Source organism: Triticum aestivum, chromosome 1A (genome assembly GCF_018294505.1).
Source record: "Triticum aestivum cultivar Chinese Spring chromosome 1A, IWGSC CS RefSeq v2.1, whole genome shotgun sequence".
Lineage (NCBI taxonomy): Eukaryota > Viridiplantae > Streptophyta > Magnoliopsida > Poales > Poaceae > Triticum > Triticum aestivum.
In genome coordinates this window covers 30491023-30516657 of record NC_057794.1, presented here as the reverse complement: position 1 = coordinate 30516657, position 25635 = coordinate 30491023, and the positions used below count along the sequence as shown (strand labels likewise).

The window sequence follows — 25635 nt, the reverse complement described above, 5'->3', positions numbered from 1 at the left end:
AAGCATTTTGGTTATTTTCTGGCCCTACCCATAAGAGTAGAGCACTCAGTTCCACTTGTGCCCTAGGCCCTGGGATTCGATCCTTATATCCACACACTAGTGATGCAGAATTGAAGTTCAGAGGATAATAAATCTCCGGCTAGCTAATAATTTGCTAGATGCCTTCACTAATTCTAAAGGTGTGACAAAATCGCATATATCTACAGCAAACACACTAGAGCGAGTGGAGATAACTCGAAAGCTGATGGACTCCACTTTAGGCCCCACCCTGGGAAGTGGGACCTTTGGGTGCTAGAGACTCGGTTTCGCTAAGACCTCCGCAGAAGCACAAGTTAGAATCAGATGTGAAACAAACTAAATTAGTTGACGAGGCTCAACTTGAAACAGATAATCTTCCTGAAGAGAGCCAATGAAAATATGGAACACCCAACACCATGTCACCCGTACAAAGTTATTTTGATGCCCGGAATATGGAACAACCATGATCCATCTTTATGGGAAATCACAAACAACTGCAAGAACCACCCACCCTCGTGTCGCCTCGCTTAGGAGACTCGGGGGCCTAAACCGTAACCCCGCCACCTTCCTCCCCATTTGGTCCCTCCCCCTCCACAGCCAGAGGTGGCCCTCGGGCAAGCCCGGGGCACTGCAAAGGACGGTGGCGGTTGGGCCTCAGCTTCTCCATGTCAACAGCGGGGGGCATTGGGCTCCGGGGCAACGTCCCCGGTTGGAAGAGGCTACACCGGTACTGCGACGTAAGGTGAGACTCGGACTCTGCTACCCATTCCACTTAAAAGTGTTTAGTGGGCACCCATGCGCAAAGCAAATTTTAGATGGGCTATCCCAGTTAACTGTCTGGAACCCACTGACGGCTACATGAACCCACATGATGGGAGTTCCTATTGGACGTTCCAACAGTGGCGCGACAAATAGGGGCAACGCAATTGGGTTGCCGACCCATTGCAGGCACGACTAGGATACTACAGTGGAAACACTATAGCGAATCGCAAAACACTGTCTTGAACTGGGAAATACATTGTAGCAAACCTTAACAGTTCAGGACGTGGTTTTTATTCAGCTTTAGAAAAACCATTTTCTAAATTTCTAAACAGTTTGTGAAAATGAGAACATCTTTTGAAAACATGAAAACAAGTTGACAAAAAGTGAACATTTTTAGAAAATGCGAATACCTTTTCAATTATTTAAATCTTTCTAAGAATGTGAATATTTTTTCTAATTTTTCGAATATTTACTTAAAAATTAGATGTCTTAAAACTTGCATTTCTTTTAAAACGCTAAAAAGTATGAAATTTGTACTTTTTAGAATAATGCAAACATTTTAAAAGTTTTGCAAAGAATGCTTCAAAACATGAACAATTTTGATTTTTTTAACAAATTTCAAAAACATGAATATTTTTGAAATTTACAAATATCAAGAAATATCAAATTTCTATTAATAAAAAGGAAAGTAATAAAGGAACAAAAAACCGAGCTTGAACCTTCTAGAAGGTTCCTAAAATTAGGGGAAAAAAGAGAACCTGTAGCAGCTACCATGGGTCGGACCAAAACCCACCAACCTTGTGCGTTTTGTCCATACCTACCGCAAAGAGTGGTGAATAGGAAATCCAACACATGATCCTTTTTTATTTGCATGTGAGCTACATCTCGCTTATTGCGAGGCATTATTCCGTATCGCAGTACCGTCTCACAATAGGCAAGAGCCAGATGGACCATCCCTGTACGGGTCTTTGGGGAGCAGTTTTTAGTGAAGCATCGAGACCGGTTTTCTCATATATTTTTCTGTGTGTTTTTTGTGCTGGTTTTCATTGGTTTTTGTTGTGGTTTTTGATATTTTTTGTGTTTTACCTTTTATGCATTTTGCATTTTAATTGTTTTCTTTGGCTTTCATTATTCTTTTTCTGCGATTGTTTTACCTTTTTTGTTTTCTTTTATTTTTTTAAATACATATCAACATTTTGCAATACATTTTCTACATTTTTCGTATACACACATAATACTTTTGATACATGTTCAATATTTCAAATAGATAATTGCCATTTTTGCAAATACTTGTTTGGAACATTTACATTTAATAAATGTTTAACATTTTCAGATACACGTTGAACATTTGTTTAATGTTATGAAACATATTTATATGACGTGAACAATATTTTACAAGGCATTAACATTTTTCAAAACTGTCATAAATATTTTGAAAATGCATATTTTTTTAGAAATGTCTTGTACATTTGTTTTATAGTGGGTAACAGTTTTTATAGTACATAATAATTTTTTGCATTGTATGAACATTTTTTTAAATGAGAAAAGTAAGGGGTGAACCATCTGATTTTAAGCGTCAGATGCCTCGTCCCACGTCTGATCTCCATCGTATGATCCTTCATCCCACCGTTTTCCCTCTTCCCCCTAAACTTAATCCCCATTTTCTCTCCATCCCGAGGGCCATCTACCTGCTCAGCTAGCTAGGTTGGTTTTTGTGTAAATAATAGGAAAGACTTCTATTTGGGCGCTTGGAGCTTCTGCTCCTAGGTGCAAGTGCACTGAATGAACAGTAAAATTTAGAAAATATAGAAGCTCTTTTTTTTGCATGCCATGGGATTTAAACCGTGAATGATGTAGTAGTTAACTTAATTAAGCAACCATCTCACTGATGTCTCCTTTTTCCTAAAAGAAAGGGAATATGATTTTTCTATCTACATGAACTTTGATCTAGTTTTTTATATAAACATATCCTAATAACTTCTGTGTAAATAGCATGATCTATGCATTACATACGTGATATTTTACGTACAAACAATGCAGTAACTTTGATCAGAGGAAAAAGTCACTGAAAATATACCCCCGATAACTTATGTATAAGTAGCAAGGTAATATACGAACCGCAGACTTGATAACTTATGTACAAACACCATGATAATTTTGACCAAGGGGAAAAGTCGTTGAAAACATACACCTGATAACTTAGGTGTCAATGGTACGATAATATACGAACCGCAAACATGATAACTTACATACAAACACCACGACAACTTTGATTGGGGGAAAATGTTTGAAAGCATACTCTTGTAACTTATGTGTAAATAGTATGGTAATATACACCTCAGACCTAATAAATTACGTACAAAATGCCATATAATTTTGATTCAGGAGAAAAAATGTTGAAACATGCCTCGGTAACTTCAGTGCAAACACCATGATAACCAACGTATCATAGATGTGGTAACATACGTAGCGCAAGCATGGTAAGTTTTGATAAAAAAAAGTCGTTGGAACATACCAACATAGGATCTAGCTTTCAAAATCTCGCCGCGATAGATTTAATGGTGCAAACGGATTATCAATCGGGCCGAGGATTAAACATACAAATGATTTTGAATATTTTTAATAGGAAGAATCTAGGTTGTCATCGGGATTTTCTGCCTCTAGTGCATACATGCATGTGCTTGTAGGGAGAAGGTTGGTAGAATCTTTTTTATGCCCATTAATTTTTGTGTAAATAGCATGATAACTTATATATCGTATGAGTGATAAATTTAAGTAGTCTAAAAAGGATAAGTTTGGACCCAAAAAAAATCATTGGAGCATACCAATATGGGATCTAATTTTAAAGATCTCGTCGCGACGAATCTACTGATGAGAACAGATTTTTATCGGTCGTCGGAGTGTCGTCGGAGTGTTAGAACATTTTGTTCCTATGCTAATAATCTTCACTGCCACCATCTTCTTGTTGTTTTGCATGAATGTACAGTTGCAATCGGGAAGCATACACACGTGGCATGCAGGCCAGTAGAAAAGCTTGTGCTCCCGTCAATCAACACACAACATGCATGTGAGGAACTTGCATGCGATTTGACTTTATGCAAGAAGAGTCGTTTCAGTTACGGACCTAAAATCGTAATGTTTGACAGTTATTTTATTAAATGTCACAGATATTTTTTTCCTAAAATGTGCGAACATTTTTAAATGTCATATGCATGTTTTTGAATGGTACGAAATATTTTTAAAACTTGCGCCAACATTTTCTGTCCATTGTAATTGTTTTTGGAAAAGTGTCATGAATATTTTTTAAAAACAAGTGAACATTATTTAAATATCATGAAACTTTTTTCTGAATCCTATCAACATTTCTAAAAGGTGCTCAAACATTATTTTTGCACAACATGAACACCTTTTAAATGTGCGATGAATGCTTTTAGAAAATCAAGTAAAATAATTTTAAAATATATATGTTTTATTTTATTTGAAATACAAAGAAAAAGAAACAATACAAATATATGATACTCTATTTGCTCCAAAATAAGTGTAATTGATTTAATACTAATTGAAACGAAGAGAGTAGTAATTAATGGGCCGACCCAGTTGCGCGGACACTTACACTTCTACACCAACCCCTGAAAGATTGCACTACGGCAGGGGACATCTTCAAGCGCCGTCCGACGAGGAAACCATGTACTGGATTAGAGGGGCGGCGCAGCTCGCCGCCATGCTATGAGGCCTCCAGAGAATTAGGGCCGGCCGTGCATGTGTTGGTAGTAAAAAAAGTATCTAAAGATTAATCAAGAACAAACCGTTCATCTTATTGCTCGACGGATACACATGCATGCACCATTACATATAGTTACACACTTTTGGCAAAAACAAAAACATATAGTTACACACTGCAGAACCAGCTTGCTTGCAGTGCAGGATAACTAGCACAAACGTTGACATGATCATTGTATCCAGGGCGCTTATATTGTTGCGGAACCATCAAGCCCGCGAAGGCGCTGGTGATGGCGGCAGCAGGTAGTTATTATCTACTGGGTTCCTGCCTATAGGAGGGATCGGCCTCGGCACCGCAGAGATATGTGTCCTCGTTCCCGCCGGTGGCAGGTGGCCAGGCGGTGGCACTGGCCGCAGTGGTGGCAACGGCGTGTCCGGCGGCAGAAATTCATTATGTGGGGTTCGGGCCTGTAGGAACGTGGCGTGCACATGTGGCAGAGGAGAGCAGCATCAACGGCAGGAGGACAAGGAGCGCCGCCGCAGCGCTCTTGTGCACGGCCATGGCTTAGCCTGTTATTTTGTTGTAGCTACCGCTGTTGTGGTGTGTGGCTCGTCACAACCTGGGTTTGACAAATATATAAGGATGGATAGTCGCGTCTGAAACTATTCTAATGACAAATTAAGACATAAATGTTATGAAAGATCAACCTATGCATGTTACTCAATTGATTTTTAGAAGTTAGACAAAAAGTAATCAATGCCATTAGTAACATGACATGAAACCTTCGCAACGTATCAAAGCTTCATGTGGGTTTAGTACTAAAAAGCTCCAAGTGAGCTAGATTATACATGACAATGATATGGAGAGAAACTTCTCGGTAACACTCCATATCATTGTGATGAGAAAAATCTGAAGTAATTCTAAAGATTAAGACATATCCTGGGTTGAATATGATGAGAAAAATCATCACTAATTTTGTTGGCCACAGCATTAAAGTAAGGACTTCTCAAATCCTAAAGATTTTATAATTCATATGCCAAGGGGAAGTTAATTCCTATGCCATCTTTCCGCAAAGTAAGAGCTTAGTCACCTTCATTCCTGGAAAGAATCAAGGGCGATATTTGTGGATCAATACAACCCCTGTCAGCCCCTTCAGTTTTTATGGTACTTATTAACGCCACTACTTGGAGGAGACATGTATGCCTCTTGTCAGACAAGGAACCGTGCTTTTGCAAAGCTTATTTCCTAGATAATACATTTAAGGGCAAGTTTCCCTGATAATCGGGTTAAGTCAATTGGAATGGATAATATTGAAGAATTCACCTCGAAAGCATTTTGATTATTTTCTGGCCCTAGGCATAAGAGTAGAGCACTAAGTTCGACTTATGCCCTAGGCCCTGGGATTCAATCCTTATATCCACACACACTAGTGATGCAGAAGTTGAAGTTCAGAGAATAATAAATCTCCGGCTAGCTAATAATTTGCTAGATGCCTTCACTAATTATAAAGGTGTGACAAAATCACATATATCTGCAGCAAACACACTAGAGCGAGTGAAACCGATAATCTAAATTAGTTGACACAAACTAAATTAGTTGGCGAGGCTCAACTTGAAACCGATAATCTTCTTGAAGAGAGCTAATGAAAATATGGAACACCCAACACCATGTCACTCGTAGAAAGTTATTTTGATGCTCGGAATATGGAACAACCATGATCCATCTTTTTTTGCAGCATACAACCATGATCCATCTTTATGGGAAATCACGAACAACTACAAGAACCACCCACCCTCGTGTCGCCTCGCTTAGGAGACTCAGGGGCCCAAACCCTAACCCCGCCACCTTCCTCCCCATTCGGCCCCTCCCCCTCCATAGCCTAAGGTGGCCCTCGGGCAAGCCTGGGGCACTTCAAAGGACGGTGGCGGTTGGGCCTCTACTTCTCCATCTCGACAGTAGGGGGCATTGGGCTCCGGGGCAACGTCCCTGGTTGAAGAGGCTCCACCGGTCCTGCAACAGAAGGTGAGACTGGGACTCTGCTACCCATTCCACTTAAAAGTGTTTAGTGGGTACCCATGTGCAAAGCAAATTTTAGATGGGCTATCCCAGTTAACCGTCTGGAACCCACTGACGGTTGCATAAACCCACATGATGGGAGATCCTATTGGACGTTCCAACAGTGTCACGATAAACAGGGGCAACACAATTGGGTTGCCGACCCATTGTAGGCAGGACTAGGATACTGCAGCGGAAACACTATAGCGAATCGCAAAACACTGTCTCGAACTGGGAAATACATTGTAGCAAACCTTAAACACTTCAGGACGTGGTTTTTATTCAGCTTTAGAAAAAAACATTTTCTAAATTTCTAAACAGTTTGTGAAAATGTGAACATCTTTTGAAAACATGAAAACAAGTTGACAAAAAGTGAACATTTTTAGAAAATGCGAATACTTTTTCAATTATTTAAATCTTTCTAAGAATGAGAACATTTTTTCTAATTTTTTGAATATTTACTTAAAAATCAGATGTCTTGAAATTTGCATTTCTTTTAAAATGCTAAAAAGTATGAAATTTGTACTTTTTAGAATAATGCAAACATTTTAAAAGTTTTGCAAAGAATGCTTCAAAACGTGAACAATTTTGATTTTTTTAACAAATTTCAAAAACATGAATATTTTTGAAATTTACAAATATCAGGAAATATCAAATTTTTATTAATAAAAAGGAAAAAAATAAAGGAACAAAAAAACCGAGCTTGAACCATCTAGAAGGTTCCTAAAATTAGGGGAAAAAAGAGAACCTGTAGCAGCTACCATGGGTCGGACCAAAACCCACCAACCTTGTGCGTTTTGTCCCAACCTACCGCAAAGAGTGGTGAATAGGAAATGCAGCACATGATCCTTTATTATTTGCATGTGAGCTACATCTCGCCTATTGCGAGGCATTATTCCGTATCACAGTACCGTCTCACAATAGGCAAGAGCCAGATGGACCATCCGTCTTTGGGGAGCAGTTTTTAGTGAAGCATCGAGACCGGTTTTCAGATATTGTTTTCTGTGTTTTTTTTGTGCTGGTTTTCATTGGTTTTTGTTGTGGTTTTGATATTTTTTTTTGTGTTTTACCTTTTTTGAATTTTGCATTTTAATTGTTTTCTTTGGCTTCCGTTATTCTTTTTCTGCGATTGTTTTACGTTTTTGTTTTCTTTTATTTTTTTAAATACATATCAACATTTTGCAATACATTTTCTACATTTTTCGTATACACACATAATACTTTTGATACATGTTCAATATTTCAAATACATAATTGGCATTTTTGCAAATACTTGTTTGGAAGATTTACATTTAATAAATGTTTAACATTTTCAGATACACGTTGAACATTTTTTTAAAGTTATGAAACATATTTATATGACACGAACAATATTTTACAAGGCATTAACATTTTTCAAAACGGTCATAAATATTTTGAAAATGCGTATTTTTTTTAGAAATGTCTTGTACATTTGTTTTATAGTCGGTAACATTTTTTATAGTACATAATAATTTTTTGCATTGTATGACCATTTTTTTAAATGAGAAAAGTAAGGGGTGAACCATCTGATTTTAAGCGTCAGATGCCTCGTCCCATGTCCGATCTCCATCGTATGGTCCTTCATCCCACCAATTTCCCTCTCTTCCCTGAACTTAATCCCCATTTTCTCTCCATCCCGAGGGCCATCTACCTGCTCAGCTAGCTAGGTTGGTTTTTGTGTAAATAATAGGAAAGACTTCTATTTGGGCGCTTGGAGCTTCTGCTCCTAGGTGCAAGTGCACTGAATGAACAGTAAAATTTAGAAAATATAGAAGCTCTTTTTTTGCATGCCATGGGATTTAAACCCTGAATGATGTAGTAGTTAACTTAATTAAGCAACCATCTCACTGATGTCTCCTTTTTCCTAAAATAAATAAAAGGGAATATGATTTTTCTATCTACATGAAGTTTGATCCAGTTTTTTTATATAAACATATCCTAATAACTTCTGTGTAAATAGCATGATCTACGCACTGCAGACCTGGTATTTTACGTATAAACAATGCAGTAATTTTGATCTGAGGAAAAAGTCACTGAAAATATACCCCCGGTAACTTATGTATAAGTAGCAAGGTAATATACGAACCACAGGCTTGATAACTTACGTACAAACACCATGATAATTTTGACCAAGGGGAAAAGTCATTGAAAACATACATCCGATAACTTTGATTAGGGAAAAGTGTTTGACAACATACTCTTGTAACTTATGTGTAAATAGTATGGTAATATACACCGCAAACCTAATAAATTACGTACAAAATGCCATATAATTTTGATTCAGGAGAAAAATTGTTGAAACATACCTCGGTAACTTCAGTGCAAACACCTTGATAACCAACGTATCATAGATGTTGTAACATACATAGCGCAATCATGGTAAGTTTTGATAAAAGAAGTCATTGGAACATACCAACATAGGATCTAGCTTTCAAAATCTCGGCGCGATAGATTTAATGGTGCAAACGGATTATCAATCGGGCCGAGGATTAAACATACAAATGATTTTGAATATTTTGAATAGGAAGAATCTAGGTTGTTATCGGGGTTTTCTGCCTCTAGTGCATACATGCATGTGCGTGTAGGGAGAAGGTTGGAAGAATCCTTTTTATGCCCATTAAGTTTTGTGTAAATAGCCTGATAAATTATATATTGTATGAGTGATAAATTTAAGTAGTCTAAAAGAGATAAGTTTGGACCCCAAAAAAGTCATTGGAGCATACCAATATGAGATCTAATTTTAAAGATCTCGTCACGACGAATCTACTGATGAGAACAGATTTTTATCGGGTTCGTCGTCGGAGTGTTAGAACATTTTATTCCTATGCTAATAATCTTTACTGCCACCATCTTCTTGTTGTTTTGCATGAATGTACAGTTGCAATTTGGAAGCATACACACGTGGCATGCAGGCCAATAGAAAAGCTTGTGCTCCCGTCAATCAACACACAACATGCATGTGAGGAACTTGCATGCGTTTGACTTTATGCAAGAAGAGTCGTTTCAGTTACGAACCTAAAATCGTAATGTTCAACAGTTCTTTTAAATGTCACAAATATTCTTTTTTCTAAAATGTGTGAACATTTTAAATGTCATACGCATGTTTTTGAATGGTTTGAAACATTTTTTAACTTGCGCCAACATTTTCTGTCCATTGTAATTGTTTTTGATAAAGTGTTGTGATTTTTTTTTGAAACAAGTGAACATTATTTAAATATCATGAACTTTTTTTTCTGAATCCTATCAACAATTCTAAAAGGTGTTCAAACATTATTTTTGCACTACATGAACTCCTTTTAAATGTGTGATGAACATCTCCAAGCGCCGCCCGACACGGGAGGCCCTGAGACCCAGCCTCTAATCCAGTACATGGCGGCGCAGCTCGCCGCCATGCTACTGCAGTGCCCTAAAGAACACGGTGCTGGGACAGATGCAGATGGGAAAAGAATCTTTCGTGGTGGCAAAGCCACTTTGAAAAAATATGGATAGAATTTGAGGAAGCACATTGCTATTCAGTGGTTCTAATCCTTGGCAACACTACTCCGTGGTCCATATTATAGTGGATTTGGCTCAATATATATAATAAAAGGCGATAGCAACCTAGAATTGGAACACGAGAAAATGGCATCTAGTCGGCAATTCGGAACAAGTGAACCACGGAAGAGCACCGGTCACGTCCCTCGTCAACGTGTGGCCCATGAGAAGATTCCACGGGACAGTGATGCTGAAACAGATGGCGTCTCCTCTCCGTGTTAGCCTAAAAAGAATGGCGTCTCCGTGTGGGCTGCAGAAATCTTACCATCATTACTGGACTGGAGTCGGCATCTCGCCCATGCTAATGCCGTAATGGCTCATGGGCCATGGCGATGAATGGGGTAGCCGTGGCGGTGCATGCCCAAGTGTACTCCACAGTCCACACGCTTCGCTTTCCCCCACACAAACACAAATTCTATTCGCTTGCCGCTCGGCCCTCGTCCCCGTCTCATAAACTTCAGCTTTGTTCTTGGTCTCTTCTCGCCTTGCTTCGCGAGGTAGGGGAGGGGCGATGGTGGGGTCGCCGACGAAGCGGCGGGCGATGAGGAGGCCGCTGGAGAAGGCCGGGGTGGTGGGGCTCGCCGTCCTGGTCACGGCGACCGCCGCGCTGCTGCTGCTGCTGCTCGTCCGCACCGCGTCGCTCCGCTACACCGCCGCCGTCGACTACGCGCTCGCGTCCCCCAGGAAGCTCTGGAGCGGCGGGGTCTCCATCGCGGCCGAGGCGTCGCCTTCGCCGTCCCCGGAGAAGGGGCACGGGGCCGGTGCGGCGGCGATGGCGGCAGTGGAGGAGGAGGAGTGCGACCTGTTCGACGGGAGCTGGGTGTGGGACGACAGCTACCCGCTCTACGACTCCAAGGACTGCCCCTTCTTGGACGGTGGGTTCCGGTGCTCCGAGAACGGCCGGCCGGACACGTCCTATGTCAAATGGCGGTGGCAGCCGTCGCGCTGCGATCTACCCAGGTTGGTTGGTTGGTTGGTTGGTTCGAGTTCGCTGCTTCTTGCTTGCGCCGTTGCTTGCTACCAGTACCCCCTCCGTTTGGTTTATGTAGTTTTGCCAAGCTTGTTGTGTCAGAGAAATTTCTAGTCACAACTCACAACTCACAAGAACCTTAAATTCACTATTATCCGACATGAATTTCAACATGTCGCTCTATGGGGAGTTGAATGCACAATTCACATCTGTACTCACAAGTTCCAATCCATTACTGGTTCTTGGTCACGTGGATAGGTTGGCTGTGCCTGTGCAGTTTTTAATTTTCAGTTGGCCGAACTTATCAAAAAGAAGAAATTAGGATGGTGATGGCTTTGTCAAATAAACGTGACGCAATCTATAGCAATCAACATGGAAATATATTAGTTAATTGAATGATATTGTTCAGTTATTTGGGTCTGACATGATGTTGCCGTCTTTCTTGCCATTGTGGTTGGAACTTGGAAGTGGTCTGTTCCTGTTATTTGTTGAGTCCTCTGTTATTTCTGTTGTTACTGGTGTTGTTATGTTCTTTTTTTGCACCGTGAAATCTAGGATATGTTGCTGGTTAGCTTCCTTAGTTAAATTTAATGTTTTCATGTATGTGACTGCAGCAATTAGTTTATTGTGCTTAGCACATCACTGATGGACAAAAAAATGAAGAGCCTTTATGGTGAAGCTAAAGAACAGAGCATTGTAATTAAGTTTGAACAGAGCCTTTACTTGGAATAATCGTAGTAATAATCTTACTGAGCATGTCACTGCTCTCAAACTCTTTGCAAATTGGAATCCTACAAATGAAAGTGATCGTCAGTTTCTTTGTATTATGTAAGTTCATTTTTTTGCTTACTGCTAATCATGTCTATGTGAGCGGAGCAACCAAAACAATTTGCTTTTATCCTCTATAAAGCATAATTTACCTCTGCTTTCTAACTTAGTGCAGTTTTTCTTCTCTCATTTCTTAGATTTGATGCCAAGTTTATGCTCGAGAAGCTACGGAATAGAAGAGTAGTATTCGTTGGTGATTCAATTGGAAGGAATCAATGGGAGTCTCTGCTTTGTATGCTCTCTAGTGTTGTTCCCAACAAGAAGTCCATCTATGAAATTAATGGAAGTCCCATCACAAAGCACACGGGTTTCTTGATTTTCAAGTTTAGCGACTACAATTGCACAGTGGAGTATTACAGATCTCCTTTTATAGCCCTTCATGGCCGTGCACCAGCCGGAGCCTCTAAGGTTGTTAAGTACACAATTAAGGTGGATGCCATGGATTGGATGTCAGACCGTGGTAAGTGGAGCAATGCTGATATTTTGATCTTTAACACAGGGCATTGGTGGAACTACGAGAAAACAATTAGAGGGTAAGCAACTAATAATATACATTATGTTGACTTACTAACTTGTCCTGCTTCACTGTTAAATGTTTCTTGTAGATGTGTCCTTTTATTTTACCATACCTTCTCCACGTTCATGAATTCACCTTTCAAATTCGAAATTAACATAGTACTAGTTATTAGTATACACACCAGCAGAGTAGTATTTGATTAGTATACCCAATATTTTAATTTGTTCATGTGTATACTTTTCTGATAACTATTTGACAGAACTATGATAGCATGATTCATGAGACTATTGAGGATATGGAATGTTAAGATGTGGTTAGAGCTAAATGGGTAATAAAGAGGCCCAAGAACTCTTTTGTTCTTCAATTATACGTACTTTGAACGTACTAGTATGAGATTTCTTGTCCCCAACCTGCTTTATGTAATGATGATTCACCGATACATCTCTATATGTAGTTAATTTCTTCTGGAACCACCACAACACAATTGCATCTTCCGTAGTTGACTTTAAACAAGGGTTTCTTTATCTATGCTAGGGGCGCCTATTTTCAAGAAGGCAGTAAGGTGAAGATGAAGATGACTGTTATTGATGCATACCAAAAATCAATACAAACACTCTTCAATTGGGTTCACAAAAAAGTTAACACAAGCAAGACCCAGGTCATCTTCCGTACTTATGCTCCTGTGCACTTCAGGTCTGTCTAACGAACCACTTATCAATCACTGCTACGTATTCCTTTTTATGTTTCCTTGCTATAGCATTTTCATTGAGAATGATTATGTTTCAAGGCACCAAACAATCATCGCATGTTGTTGGCTTGACACAATATGTTTTGGGCTCAGAATTTATTCATTATGGTTTATATTCGAACTTCGCCAAAACATTATTGTTCGATATATGATCCACCTTTCGCTGGCCGTTTTTACAATTTTACTGAATATATGAGAATGCGGGTTGGGCTTTCGGTGGAAAGCGGTGCTTCTTGTATCTTGTCTAGGAACTTGAAAAGCAAATAATGGAGGCTTCCTGACTTCTGTGCTGTAAAACACTGGATTAATTTCTCCCATTCCCATTTTCAAACCAATTTAACAATAGTTGGACAAATTGACTGATCCATAACTAGAGTAATCCATGTTTTCCATAGAGGCGGCGACTGGAAGAGTGGAGGGAGTTGCCACTTGGAAACTCTTCCTGATGCGACACCGTTTAAATCGCTGGAGCAATGGGCGGACAAGCTTGAGCCTGTCCATAATGTTCTTGGGAGCAGCACAAAACCCAAGATGCCTGGATTAGCTATACTGAACGTGACACAGATGACGGCACAGCGAAAAGATGGTCACTTGTCAGTGTACATCAGCCCTTCGGGGCCTGTCCCCCTGCGTAGACAGGATTGCAGCCATTGGTGCTTGCCTGGAGTTCCTGATACCTGGAACGAGCTTGTGTACGCCGTCTTCATGAAAAGGCAAACGATGGTGGACCAAAATGTTTCCCTTGCTGCTTCCAGAACGCTGAACACAAGTTGACTAAAATTCTATGGGTAGGCTACCCGATGCTCGCCCGGTGAAGCTTTGTATCTGAGGTTGGTTGGTGATCCTCCTGCACTATGATTTTGCAAGATAGGAGCTGGCTTGTAGGAAGTTGTACCACTCTAATCTGTTGTATGTTGAGAGGAGAGTGCAAATAAGAGCAAAATTAAAGAAAGGCATACCACTATGTTTCACAGAGGCAGCCAAAGTTTTAGCCGATGTGATCATAGATTAGAGGGGCTGCATTCGATGATGTACATAGTTTATTACTTTATTTGGCTGCTGTCATATTGGGGGAGTTACCGTGGTGATTGTATGTAATTCAGGAATTTTATCCTCAAAGGTATGTTCTCAGTGGCTCCGGCAGTTGATTTGCACATTTCGGGGTTTTTATCCCATCCGGAACAAATGTAAATATTTAATGAGAAATGTAATAGTGCAGACATTTTCTGGGATGACATTGTAAAATGTATTGTTTTCATGGCAATTTATGTTGTCGTAAGAATAGCAAGTACTTTTACCAAACACCCATTCACGTACTACTCTCGTCACAACAAGCATAACTTTGAAGTACTGAGATGATGCGGTACTTTTGTGCGTACGCATGATGGCATACCACATGGTATCCTTATATTTGTCCCTTATCCTCACACGGTTTTCAACCATCCCTCTCAACCGCGGCAACGCCTATTTATCACGGTTTCGATCTTTTTTAGAACGCGTTTGCCGCGCCACAACACAGCCGTTAGATGCGTGAATAATGAGTAGAGAGTCAAAATATACCGAAAACATGAAAAATAAGAAGACAAGATAAATATATGTCACACACGTGTGTCTTGTTTGTCACGAGGCATGAAAAAATTAGAAAGAAAATGCAACAAGAGAACTTCCCAGAAGGTCACCCATCCAAATACTAATCTTCCCCAAGCACGCTTAACTTTGAAATTTTAATGGGATCCGTTGCTTCAGTGCTAGTATGATCGCTTCCAACATGTTATCCCCGTCTTCGTCCCGTATGCTTGCCGCTACAAAGATGATTGTACATTGATTTGGCCACTCCCGCTCAATTATGGAGACGAGTTTACCATGATGTTCACCCCTCCCTCTCAACCGCACCAGCGCCTATTTACCATGGTTTCAACCCCTTTCAGAACATGCCACAATGCCGTCGCTAGACGCGCGAATAATGAGAAGCGAGATAAAACTTACCACAAACATGCAAAATAATAAAATATAGTAAATATATGCCGTGCACGTGTGTTTTGTTTTGCACACGGTGCGAATTTTTTTAAAAAGGAAATGCAACAAGAGGACTTCCCAGGAGTTCACCCATCCTATTACTATCCTCACCAAAGCACGCTTAACTTTGGAGTTCTGATAGGATCAGGTGCTTTAGTGCTGGTATGATCGCATCAAACATGTTAACCCATCTTCATTCCTTATGCTTGCCCCTCTCAGCTCCACTACAAAAACGATTTTACATTGCTTTGGCGGCTCCCGCTTAACTACGAAGACGAGTTTACCACGGTTTCCACCCCTTCTTTTCAACCGCACCAGTGTCTATCTACCACAGTTTTGACCCCTTTCAGAATGCGCTTCCCACGCCACAACGCCGTCGCTAGACCTGTGAGTAATGAGCAGCAAGCTAGAACTTACTGCAAATGTGGTAAATATATGCCGCGCACATGCATTTCATTTTGCACGTGGCGCAAAAATATATATTAAAAAGGTAATGTAGCACGAGGACTTCACAGTAGGTAGCTCATCCTAGTACCACTCTCGCCCAAGCACGCTTAACTTCGAAGTTCTGATGGGATCCGATGCATTAGTGTTGCTTTGATCGCCTTCGACATGTTACCACCGTCTTTGTCCCTTATGCTTGCCCCTCCCAGCTCCACTACAAAGACGATTGTACATTGCTTTGGCCGCTCCCGCTCAACTATAGAGACAAGTTTACCACGGTTTCCACCCCTCCCTTTCAACCGCATCAGCGCCTATTTACCACGGTTTTGACCCCTTTCAGATAGTGCTTGTCGCGCCACAACGCCGCCGCTAGACGCGTGAATAATAAGCAGCGAGCTAAAACTTACCGAAAGCGTGGAAAATAACAAAACATGGTAAATATATGCTGCGCACGTGCGTTTTGTTTTGCACGCGGCGCAAAAAAAATTAAAAAGGCAATGCAACACGAGGACTTCCCAAGAGGCCACCCATCCTAGTACTACTCTTGCCCAAGCATGCTTAACTTCGGAGTTCTGATGGGATCTCGTGCTTTAGTGCTTGTATAATCACATCCGATATGTTATCCCCGTCTTCGTCCCTTATGCTTGCCCCTCCCAGCTCCACTACAAAGATGATTGTACTTTGCTTTGGCCGCTCCCGCTCAACCATGGAGACGAGTTTACCATGGTTTCCACACCTCCATCTCAACCGCACCAGCGCCTATTTACCAAGGTTCCGACCCCTTCCCGAACGCGCTTCCCGCGCCACAACGCCACCGCTAGACGCGTGAATAATGAGCAGCGAGCTAAAACTTACCGCAAACATGCAAAATATATGCCGCACACGTGCGTTTTGTTTTGCACGTGGCGCAAAAACAATTAAAAAGGGAATGCAACACGAGGGCTGAGGGAGTCCTGGATTAGGGGGTCCTCGGACAGCCGTACTATGTACTTTGGCCGGACTGTTGGACTATGAAGATACAAGATTGAAGACTTTGTCCCGTGTCCAGATGAGACTCTCCTTTGCATGGAAGGCAAGCTTGGCGATTCAGATATGTAGATCTCCTCCCTTGTAACCGACTCTGTGTAACCCTAGCCTCTCCGGTGTCTATATAAACCAGAGGGTTTTAGTCCGTAGGACAACAACAATCATACCATAGGCTAGCTTCTAGGGTTTAGCCTCTCCGATCTCGTGGTAGATCAACTCTTGTAATACTCATATCATCAAGATCAATCAAGCATGAAGTAGGGTATTACCTCCATCGAGAGGGCCCGAACCTGGGTAAACATTGTGCCCCCCGCCTCCTGTTACCATCCACCTTAGACGCACAGTTCAGGACCCCCTACCCGAAATCCGCCGTTTTTTACACCGATATTGGTGCTTTCATTGAGAGTTCCATTGTGCCGTCACGATAAGGCCTGATGGATCGTCTTGTTGTCAGGGACAACGTTACCTCTGGGGGGCCCTGGCTGTAGGCCAAACTCTCCGATTAGGCGGTTTCGTCGTGACCGCCCCGTCGGCTGTCGCGCCGATGATGACTTCTCGGGTCATCAAAATCAGCCTCCACGTCGGCTCGGGATTCGCCGAGCAGATGGATCCAATGGAGCTCTCTTCTTTGAACGAGCTCTTGGATTGCATTTCCGCCTTGGAAGTCGCTACAGACTATGATCGGATCGGGCTTAACCCCGACCAAAGAGAGATTAACTCTCCACCGGTTACCCATCAGATAGCGGTGGTGGAGGAGTGATGTAGCGATTCTTCCTCTATTTTGAGGAAAAACTATGTCCGGATTCCCGAGCTCTCCGAGCCGGATACCCGTATATGGGAGGACATGGCCCAAGCTTCGAACCTGGAATCGAACAGCGGGCTAGTACCGTTGGGCAACGTCCCAGAGCCCGAACTACCAAGCCGGGAAACTCCTTCGGGTCTCAGACTGGGTTAGGGTTTAGACTTAAATCTACCTACCCACCCTCACATAAGTGATCTTTCCCATATTAGACAAGAGCCCCAAGAGACAGTACATCACTATTGGGCCAGATTCGTCCTTGCAATAAGCAAGGTGAAGGACTATCACGAGGAAGACGCAATTGCATTTTTTTGCAAAAATTGCACGGACAAGGGCATCCTCAACGCCATAAGTCGCCGTGATTGTAGCGACCCAACTCGGTAAGAGTCGAAGTCTCTGTGCTTACCGTGCTAGTCCCTGGATCGACTTGCTAGCACACACAGTACTCGATGAAATAACAGAAATAACACACATCTCTTTATTACATCGATAGTCTAGGAGCAATACATTTATTACAAAATAGGGCATAAAGCCAATAAGCAAATACTGCGGAAGCAAAGAAGTAAATGAGTCCAACTCCACGAGCAAGGTTGAGTGTAGAACATCGACCTATCACACCTTAATCCTCGTCGGATATATCTGCAACGTGATAAGTTGCAGCCAAATGGGTCAGTACATTGAATGTACTGGCAAGTCACATCATAGTGTAATGAACCTACTTTTACATGCAGTTTGGCTGGTGGAAAGCTCTAAGTTTAGTTTTTTGCATAAAGCTAGTTTTTCCCTATTAGAAAAGATTGTTATTCTACTACTACACATTTGCATAGGATGAGTTGGCAAATCCAACTCCATCCGTCCCCAAGTTTCATTTAAAACCCAACTGTTTAATTAAAGGTGAGGAGATCTCCTGGCATTTCCACTACTAGATGCTCAAGTTGTCCGTAACCGGGGACACGGCTAATCGATTAGGTTGAAAACTCTGCAGAGGTTGTGCACTTTTCCCCACAAGACTCGACCACCTCCATGATCGGAAGATCGAGACATAGCCTTTCGAAAATGTTCCCCCTTAACCCACGGATAGGCCGGTACACCTAGATCATTCTACATCTGTTAGCCCATCCCGGAAGGGGGCACACTAACTACTCAACTAAGCCAGAGCCCATATTGGCCTGTGGCTGCACACGTAAGCTTCTAGACATGGGAATACGATTGATCTCTTTGAGCCTGAGCAGACGGTCCACTAGTGGTGCACCACCATGGATTTCCCATGCATGCCCCACTGTACTTCGCCACCATTCCCACAAGTTTCCGCCCAGGTAGTTCATTATTTAACTTAGGTCTTATTTACTACATTGTCACTCATCTCTCACAATGATCACTCCCAAATCCACGTCTACTTAGCATAGCAACATAAAGTAAAACGATGGTGACAAAGTTATATGGTTCAGACCTACCTCAATGAACTATTGGTGAAAAGCAAAGTCATGTGGCACCGGTTTCCTACCATGCAGTCCTACCGCAAAGAACTAAGTGCATAATAAAAACATAGGTAATGAAACATGATCAAGATGCAACTTGCCTTGGTACTGCTGGTTGAATTCTAAAGACTGATAATATTCTGCTTCGCACTCCCGGCAATCTATCGCAAAGAAGATAAACAAACATAAGCAACATTCCAGAGACAAAAAGAACATGCATAGCAAAAAGTCTCGGAAAAACCAAATGAACATACAACACACTAAGCTACTACAGAAATACTCTAAGTGCAAAACAACATATGCCTATGGTTCAAAGAGTGATGTGAAATATAGTGCATATTATGCATACTAGTAAAAAAATATTAAAGGGCAGAATCTAGCGTGTGAAAATTATTGTGACAAAGGTCCAGGTGATAGGGCTTTGCTACGGTGACAACATGCAAAAGGAATCAACTTAATCGGAGCTATGGTTTGGAAGATATGGCTATTTGAAGTTTGAATTCGAATCTGAATAAATTCAAATTTGAATCTAACAAAATGTCACACCCTAGCTAGTTCAAGCATTAGAGTGTGCATCATGTTTAAATTTATTCTAAATTTGAAATGGGGATGACAGAACCCCCAGCACCCCCCTGGAACAACTAGGGTTTACTAAAAACTTTTTCAATGAACCTGAAATGCCCTTCTAAAAAGCCCACCCTTTTTGTTTTGGGTTAAAACCTTTGACAAAAATGGTGCACATTTTTCTAGGACATCTTAAGGTCATTGGATTAATTCTTATAGTATTTGCATTTGGGCATTTAAATGCTATAAAATATTTTAAATGCTCAAATAATCATAAACTAAAATGTTTGTTGTTGGATATATTCTAAGAAGTAGCCATGATTAATTTTATGATTTTTGGAAATGCCCTGGCATTTTTAATAAAGCCCTGAAGTTACAGAAATAATAGAATAAATAAAAAACAGAAAAAGGAGAGAGAAGGAACTTACCTGTCGCCCTGGCCTGGCCCAGCTCGGCCCAGTCCACTGGCTCGGCCAGTCATCCTCCTCCTCTCGCCAGGAGGACGAGAGGCGCGTGGCCGGCGCCCGCGGCCACACGCCGGCCACCTCCTGCTTCCGCCGACGCTCCGGACGCGCCTACGAATGCCACACACTCCCCCACGTCCCCCTCTCATTCTCCCCACTCTCCTCGTGGCCCTCTCACCCTCTCTGGCTCTCTCCCCATTCCCTGCCGAGCGCAGCCGTCGCCGCCGACAAGCTCCACCGCAGCCACCGCCATCCACTCGCTGCCTCGCCGTGCCAAGAAGTTCCGCCGTCGTCCTCTGCTTCGCCTCGACCCATCCTCGAGCGCTCGCTCGCCCCGGAGACGCTGCACCAAGCTCGTCTTCAACCTCGGTCGCCGGAGATCCTCCTCGCCGCCCCGCTCGCTCCAGCTCTTCCCCGAGCTCGCCGTTCGCTCCCCTGCAACCGCAGTGAGCTACTGACCTTCTCCCCCTCTCCGTGCTAGCTCTCGTGCACCGTACGCACTGCCTCGAGTTCGCCCGAACGCGCCGCCATGGAGCTCGTCATCGATGAGGCTCCGGCCATGCCACGGCCACGCCACTTAGTCCACTAACCTCACCACGTCTCCAGGAGTCTAACGCACCTTGCCACGCGCCTCGCCGTGCCCCGCAGCCTCGGTTCCGAGCTCACCCGAGCTCCGGCCACCGCCAAGGTCGACGCCAGTGACGTTTCCGGCCACCCCAGCTCCACCCACTGCCACCACTCGACGCGGCTCACTCCCCGCATCACGTAGATGGTCTCCGCCATCCTTTTGGTCGCCGGAGTGCAAAACGCGCACCCCTCCGCCGTCCCTGGCCCTGCCGGCGACGAGCCCCGGGTCAACTCCGGCGAGTTTGACCCGAGTTAACCCCAGTTTAACTTCCCCTGACTCACTGACGTGTGGGCCCGAGGTCACTAATTAAACTAGGATAGTATTAGTTTAACACTAACTAATTTTAGTTAGTTAGTTGACACTGATAGATGGGACCCACAGGTCAGGGTTGACCTAGACCGCCCCGTTGACCCCTGACGTCACTCTGACGCAATGCTGACGCAGTAAATCCTTTTCTGGATTTATTCTTTAATAGGAAATTCTAGAAAATAGCCAAAACTTCTAAAAATCATAGAAAATCAACCATAGCTCCAAATCAAACAATTTATATATGAAAAATGATAAGAAAAATTCAATCTATCCATCTGTAATGGTTTCATGCATGTCAAAACAAGGTAACCTTGCTGTTTAAGCAAAGTAAGATAATGCACTAATAAGGCTATGTTATATGAACTAACATTTGAATCTTTGATTCAAATGAGTTCATTCCTTTCTGTTTTAGCTTGCATTAGGCCAAGACACATTCATTTTGTGATGTCATAGCATGCATCATATTGTTGCATATTGTCATGTGTTGATTATGTTTCGGTGTGTCTTTCGTGGTAGGTTCTGCCTCCGAGGATAACCCCGAGTATCCGTCTGAAGGGCAGTACCCTACTACCACTACATCAGGCAAGCAACCCATTGATCATTCCGATACAAACCCATGTTCTCGCTTCTACTCTTGTTTACTGCATTAAGACAACGCGATTCAAACTGTTGTGTGCTACGGTAGTTGAACCCTTATCCTCTGCATGACCTGTCATTGCCACAGTAACTAGATGAAACCCACTAGCATGTGTAGGAGTTGATTGAGCCATGTATGTGTTTCCTACCTTGCTATGCCTGCTATGCTTAGAGTTGTGTCAGGTCTAGTTCATCTGGGTGATGGGCTAGAGTGAAATGATTATGTTGGTAATGTGAGGGATGTGTTGAACATGATTTGGTAAAGGTATCGATGAGAGGCCATGTAGGAGTACATGGTGGGTTGTTTCATTGAGACCGTCCATAAGAACTGAGATTTGTATGTGTGATTTAAGATTCAGTTACTACCATACATTGGGCCCAAAACCAATGGACCCTCTCGGCTTCTTATTCACCCTAGTACTCTGTCCAGGAGTTGCAATTAGTTTCTGGTGTTGTAGGTTATGTGTTGGTGGCCGTGCATAGCGCTGACCCTAGGGGTGGGCTATGTTGCGGTAGATACACCATGGCACGGTGTACCGAGTCACCCGTTTGGTGTCTCGGGAACCCTGTTCACATCGTTCGGGGCCGTATGTGGAAACCTCGGCCGGACTCCCTGCGGATGGAACCTGGATAGGCGATAAACCTAGACTAGAGACTTGAGTGTTTAGGTAGGCCATGGCCGACACCCTCGTTGGGCTTCCGCTTGAAGGTTGCCGAGTACATGTCGTGTAAATGACGGTAAGTGGTGAAAGCGTGTATGAAGAAGTACACCCCTGCAGGGTATAAAACTATTCGAATAGCCGCGTCCGCGGTAAAGGACTACTTGGTTGCCTATACAGTTCATAGACAAGTTAATGGATACTACTACAAGACTCAAGATAAGTGTGAGTACGGAGGATGGCCCTCTCGTAGGATGACGAGGGAGGATCCCCGGTGGAGTATTGTGTTGGTGAGTAGTGGACTCGTGTGGGAAAACTATTTTACTAGTGAAATTCCGTAGGATAGCTTAGCCAAGAGTCAAAGCTGGCTTGCTGCAATAACCCCACCACCTTCTTGAGAATGAGCATGTATAGTAGGTTCTGATGTAAGACTTGCTGAGTACCTTTGTACTCATGTTTGCTTAATTACTGTTTTCAGACGACAACACCGCCCCCTCCGATGGGTTTTATGTAGACCTCAACGTCGATGAGTAACTCGCCACCTAGGTGGTGATCCTGGCCATGGAGGGCCCTATGTAGATAGACAGGCTTCGAGAAGCCTTCTTGCTTTCTAGTACCTGTACTCAGACTATTTGCTTCCGCATGTGCTTGTATGCTTGTATGACTTGAGTGCCGGTTCATGTGACCCCTACCTGTATGAACATGTTATGTATGGCTCTTGGAGCCTTTAAATAAAGTACTTGAGTTGTAGAGTTTTGTTGTGATGTCATGTTGTATGTACTCATATCGGGCATATTGTGTGTATGATTGAAATGCTTGGTATGAGTGGGATCCGACAATCTAGTTGTTTATCCTTGGCAGCCTTTCTTATGGGGAAATGTAGTCTAGTGTTCCTCGAGCCATAGTAGTCCGCTATAGTTTGGTTCACCGGAGTCCTGCTAGCCCAGCACTACTGCTCAGGACACTTGACTGGCCGGCATGTGTTTCACTTCGTTCCTATGTCTGTCCCTTCGGGGAAATGTCACACGGTGACTTCCGGAGTCCTTCCTAGCCTGCTACAGCCCAGGTTCCCCGGAGTCCTGTTAGCCCAGTGCTACAGCCCGGATTCACTTGCTGATGACCGACATGCTCGATGTGATTCATGTATGCCTGTCTCCATAGGTCTGCGCCGCTTTGGGTTCACGACTAGTCATGTCGGCCTGGGTTCTCTGTCATATGGATGCTAGCGACACTATCATATACGTGAGCCAAAAGGCGCAAACGGTCCCGGGCCATGGTAAGGCGACACCCGTGGGAATACCGTGCGTGAGGCCGCAATGTGATATGAGGTGTTACCGGCTAGATCGATGTGACTTGGAATCAGGGTCCTGACACAAAAGTTTGCAAAAACTATTCTACTGGATAGATCTAAACAATACGAAGAATTTGCCGCTGGTTTCATCGAGTTTGGATCTACGGTTAAAAAGTTATGGCTAATCTAAGATCAGGGACTAATCTAATATTTATAGGGACTAAATGGTGAAGAAAACTACTGCAAACAGGTCCCTGGCCACGTGGCGGCTCCTGGCTGGCCGAGCAGCGTCCGCTGCGGAGACTACACGGTGAACGGCCGCCAAATAAGAAAAACAGCGGCGGCGGCTAACTAAATAAAAACCGACGCTCGGTTTAAATAAAACGCACGGTCTAAAGGAAACCGACCGGTAGTTTTTAAAATAAAAACCGTGGTTAACCGCGTACCGGTTCAACTAAAAAAAAACTAACCTAATCTAATCTAGGCCGTTGGTGTCCGATCTAACGGGCGAGGGTGGGGCGGCGACTTACAGTGGGTGGTGGTGGCCGGCGACGAGCAGAGGACGGCGGCGCGACATCGGGTGATGGCGGGGCAGCGGCTACGGCGGTCCTCGGCGTCGGGGAGGTGCGGCGCGGCTTGGGCGTCCGGATGGTGGCGTCGGGGCTCCTCAGGGGCATCGGGGTCGGCGAGGCGAAGGCGGCGGTGCTCCGTGGGCTCCGGCGAGGTCGGGCGTCGTCCGGGCGTCGTCTCCGGCGGGACCTAGGCGAGAAAAAGATGTAACAAGATGCGCGACTTCACGATGGCAAAATTGACGAAGGAACAAGGGCTCGGGGTGGTTTACTGGCAGCGGAATGCTCCGGCGAGGTCCGTTCGGCCGGCGAGATCCAAGCGGCGACTGCGGGCGGTAGGGGCGGTGTGGGAAGAAGCGGGATGACGAGATCGACAGAGGGGAGCCCGGGGCATTTATAGGCGAGGGGAGGGCGTGCGGGTGCCGCAGATAAGCGTTATCCGCGAGGGCCTCGCCCGACGGTTGCGGGAGCGTTGCGGCGAGCTCATCCGAGCGGGGCAAGCGGGAGGTTGGGGGAGATGAGGTGGAGCGGGGCCCACCAGTCAGTGGCGGCGGCGGTAGCGAGCGAGGGCGGGCGCGAAGCGGTCGACTGGTGCGGGAGGTTTCGGGCGTTGGGGCGCTGGCCTTGGGCCAAATGGCCAACTGGGCCGGTTGGGGCGCTCCTGGGCCGAACCCAGTTTCGGTCCAGGCTGCGGTGAGTGCGTGCGTGCATTTTTTTAAACACCGAACACTAAAGTGGCCCTAAATAATTCAAAAGAATTAATAAAAACACCCAATTAATTTCTAAAATAACTACATAATATTTAGAGCCTAATGCACATTAACTTAAGCACAACACATTTTGAAAATAATTTTCCTAATGCAACTAATGCACTTTTTGCAAATAAAATAAATACCAAACAACTCCAGAACTTAAAGTAATATTCAAAATAAAATTTCCCACTTTTTTATATTTTGAGGAAGTCATCTTATCCCCTCTCATTTGTTTTTCTCGAGTGGAAAACTATTATTTGAATATTTCAAAAACTCCAAAATGCAAGAAATATGAGATGCATTGAATGATTCTATTAACATCCAAATTTAATAAAATTGGGATGTTACAGTGATATAACGCACTTCGCTGACTTGGCGTCCATAGTACGGAAGTACTGTGCGATGGAAAGCACTTGGAAAACCCAAACACAATTCTGGGATCCTCCGGCTCTAACTAAACCCTCTGTCCAAACTAAAAGGGTGTACTCTCGTAAGTCACCCAATCTAATTACAAAGAAGCCAAAACCCACTACAGGGCGCGGAACCGTATTGGAGGGATGGCTCAATGGGCCATGCAAACTTCACAGTACATCGAATACCATGCCAACACATAGCCTTAGAGCATGTTGGATACTCCGGTAGGTGGCCAGGAGCGGCGAGGATCTCCTCGTCAACAACACTGCAGAGAACCCTCCCACGGAAAATAACAATACAGTACTGACAGTCTTCGAGACTTTTACCTCAAACAATAGGCGCAAGCGGGCACTTCGCAGCCTCGCCGAAGTCTGCCACATTGCAACGATAAATCCATGGAACGACACGGCCA

The 25635-nt window shown here is 43.5% G+C and overlaps 1 protein-coding gene, 1 non-coding gene and 3 pseudogenes across 2 annotated transcripts; 1 reads left to right on the top strand and 4 right to left on the bottom strand.

The window, feature by feature from the left end:
• Nucleotides 1-10370: 10370 nt before the first annotated feature.
• LOC123187882 (protein trichome birefringence-like 10) lies at nt 10371-14130 on the top strand. The gene is made up of 4 exons (XM_044599861.1): nt 10371-11071; nt 12047-12442; nt 12961-13119; nt 13570-14130. Exons 1-4 carry the CDS (start codon nt 10623-10625, stop codon nt 13946-13948), a joined length of 1383 nt encoding a protein of 460 aa, XP_044455796.1. The 5' UTR covers nt 10371-10622; the 3' UTR covers nt 13949-14130.
• A 690-nt stretch (nt 14131-14820) lies between these two features.
• Nucleotides 14821-14939, bottom strand: LOC123071732 (uncharacterized; annotated as a pseudogene).
• Nucleotides 14940-15247: 308 nt separating this feature from the next.
• LOC123071724 (uncharacterized) lies at nt 15248-15366 on the bottom strand (annotated as a pseudogene).
• Nucleotides 15367-15680: 314 nt separating this feature from the next.
• Nucleotides 15681-15799, bottom strand: LOC123071771 (uncharacterized; annotated as a pseudogene).
• A 329-nt stretch (nt 15800-16128) lies between these two features.
• Nucleotides 16129-16247, bottom strand: LOC123071676 (5S ribosomal RNA). The gene has a single exon (XR_006434496.1). It is a non-coding gene; the product is annotated as a 5S ribosomal RNA (ribosomal RNA).
• Nucleotides 16248-25635: the final 9388 nt, after the last annotated feature.

Bases quoted from the DNA above. Each gene is read 5' to 3' on its own strand.
- LOC123187882 (XM_044599861.1), top strand. From the start codon at position 10,623: ATGGTGGGGTCGCCGACGAAGCGGCGGGCGATGAGGAGGCCGCTGGAG. The intron at 11,072-12,046 runs GTTGGTTGGTTG...CTCATTTCTTAG, and splicing joins TCGCGCTGCGATCTACCCAG to ATTTGATGCCAAGTTTATGC. The intron at 13,120-13,569 runs GTCTGTCTAACG...TGTTTTCCATAG, and splicing joins TATGCTCCTGTGCACTTCAG to AGGCGGCGACTGGAAGAGTG.